The sequence below is a fragment of the Myotis davidii genome, unplaced genomic scaffold, assembly GCF_000327345.1.
Source record: "Myotis davidii unplaced genomic scaffold, ASM32734v1 scaffold556, whole genome shotgun sequence".
Classification (NCBI taxonomy): Eukaryota; Metazoa; Chordata; class Mammalia; order Chiroptera; family Vespertilionidae; genus Myotis; species Myotis davidii.
The window spans coordinates 215252-217405 of NW_006287671.1; the positions used below are offsets into that span (position 1 = coordinate 215252).

At 34.7% G+C, this 2154-nt stretch overlaps 1 protein-coding gene across 1 annotated transcript in view; it reads right to left on the reverse strand.

The window, feature by feature from the left end:
- KIF27 (kinesin family member 27) overlaps positions 1 to 2154 on the reverse strand; it is a 69717-nt gene that overhangs the window by 30460 nt on the left and 37103 nt on the right. Inside the window, exon 9 of the mRNA XM_006759473.2 lies at positions 1860 to 2057. Within this exon, the coding sequence (XP_006759536.1) occupies positions 1860 to 2057 (198 nt within the window). The remainder of the gene's footprint in view (positions 1 to 1859; positions 2058 to 2154) is intronic.

Here is a 2154-nt window from a genome sequence, read left to right on the forward strand (position 1 = left end):
GATAATCCAATTAAGAAGTAGACAAAGTCTCCTTCCATCACCATTTATTTCCCCTTTACCCTTTCCTACCTCCCTTTACCCCCTTCCCTTCTTGTAATCACCATGCTGTTGTCTGTGTCTGAGGAGTTGTTGTTTTGTTTTTTGTTTTTTGGGTTTTTTTTGCTTAATCCCTTCACCCTTTTCACCCTAATTTTATTAACCAATGTCACCCCGATAAATTCAATTAAAAATTAAAATAAAAACCGGTTGGAATAGGAACCAAAAAAAAAGTAGACAAAGAACATGAATAGGCATTTCTCCAAAGAAGATATACAAATGGACAATAAGCACATGAAAAAATGCTAAACATCATTAGTCATTTGGGAAGTGCAAATAAAAACCACAATAAACATCACTTCACACATACTTGGATGTCTATAACAAACACACACAGAAACAACAAGTGTTAGCAAAGATGTGGAGAAATTAGAACCTTTGTACATTCTGGCAAGAATGTGAACTAATGCTGCCTCTACTGAAAACAGTTAGTGCTTCCTCAAAAAATGTAAATATGGAATTAACATATGACACTGCAATTCTCTTCTTAGGTATTTCACTTCCAAAGAAATTGAAAGCAGGGACTTAATTACTTATATGCCAGTATTTATCGCAGCATTATTCACAATAGCCAAAGGTGAAAACAACCCAACGTCTAACAACAAATGAATGGAAAAATAAAATGTATATGCATACAATGGAATATTACTCAGCCTTAAAAAGAAATGAGGTTCTGATATATGCTACAATGTGGATAAACCTTGAAAATATGCTAAAAGTTTTGGAAATAGATGGTGACGGTTGCACAACATTGTGAATATAATTAATGCCACTGAACTGTACAATTAAACATGTTCAAAATGATATATCTTTTACCACAACTTATAAAATTAATTGTAATATACCAAGTCCTTGTAAACTGTCTACTTTAAATGGGTGAATTGTATGGTATGTGAAGTATATCTCAATAAAAAAAAAGTCAGTAGCTTGGCTTAAATGCTTTTTAAGTTCACTTCCATCACTAAATTCTATCGTTTTTTAAGATCTGAGAATGGATTATATTCCAAAATTAAATATCTAGGAAACCTCCAATATGTTATAAGCTTTGGGTTTGGCTTAACATTTCAAGAGAAGAAACTACTATGTAGTGCTAGATAAGTGTTTGTGATTGTTATTATGATGGTGATCATCCTCCTCTTTCTTCGAAAGAGTCCTGTGAGGCAAGTATGATTAAGGCTATTATCGATATGAGTAAACAGACTCAGAGAGGATAAGTGATTTACTCAATAAATGATCCAGCTAGGAACTAAGAGAGCTGGGATTTAAACCTATGCTAGCCTGGCTCCAGAGCCCAGGCGGACACTGCACCACTAGTCCCTCCCCATCCCAATCCACTCTATAGAACTGCTGGATGTAGTACAGGTTTGATCACTCTTCTGCTCACTATGAGTGGAATGGTACCATTTTACCCTGTACTTTTTTCCATGCCACCACATGGACAATGCATTTCAAAGCACTTTGAAAATGGGAAATCCTATTCAAATGTCAGATGTTATTTAGAAAGTTGGCTTTTTATGTTCTTGACAGTCGCAACTACAGTTAAGAAACTATCACTAAACATTCTTTTGTGAAGTCAAAGCCTTCAAGACAGTACTCAGAATTCAATAAATAGGCTTTACTATGTAGATGAACAAAGCTTTAAAGAGAATGAGGACAGCAGCCAAGGAGAGGCCAAGATGAAATACCTCACAAGTAAAATCAAGACCTTGGCTTCCTCAGCTCTGAGCCAGTTCATATTTAGCAGGAAAGTATGACAATATTACTTTGATTTTTTGTTGATCCCGCTGAATTTCTGTATCCAGTTGCTTCCTTTTTTCATTTTCTTCTCGAAGTCTCTTTTGCAGCTGTACCTTTTGATATTTCATGTGATCTATACTCTGCTCTAATTCATTAGCACGTTTCTCATTTTGGATCGAAAGTGATGCCAACTTCTTACTATTTTGTTGCTTCTTCTGTAAGACCTAGGATCATATGGAATATTTCAAAATGAAAAATTGTATCTCTCATGAACTTCAAATAAACATATGGAAGGAAATGTTTATTTTCTTCTCCAAATTG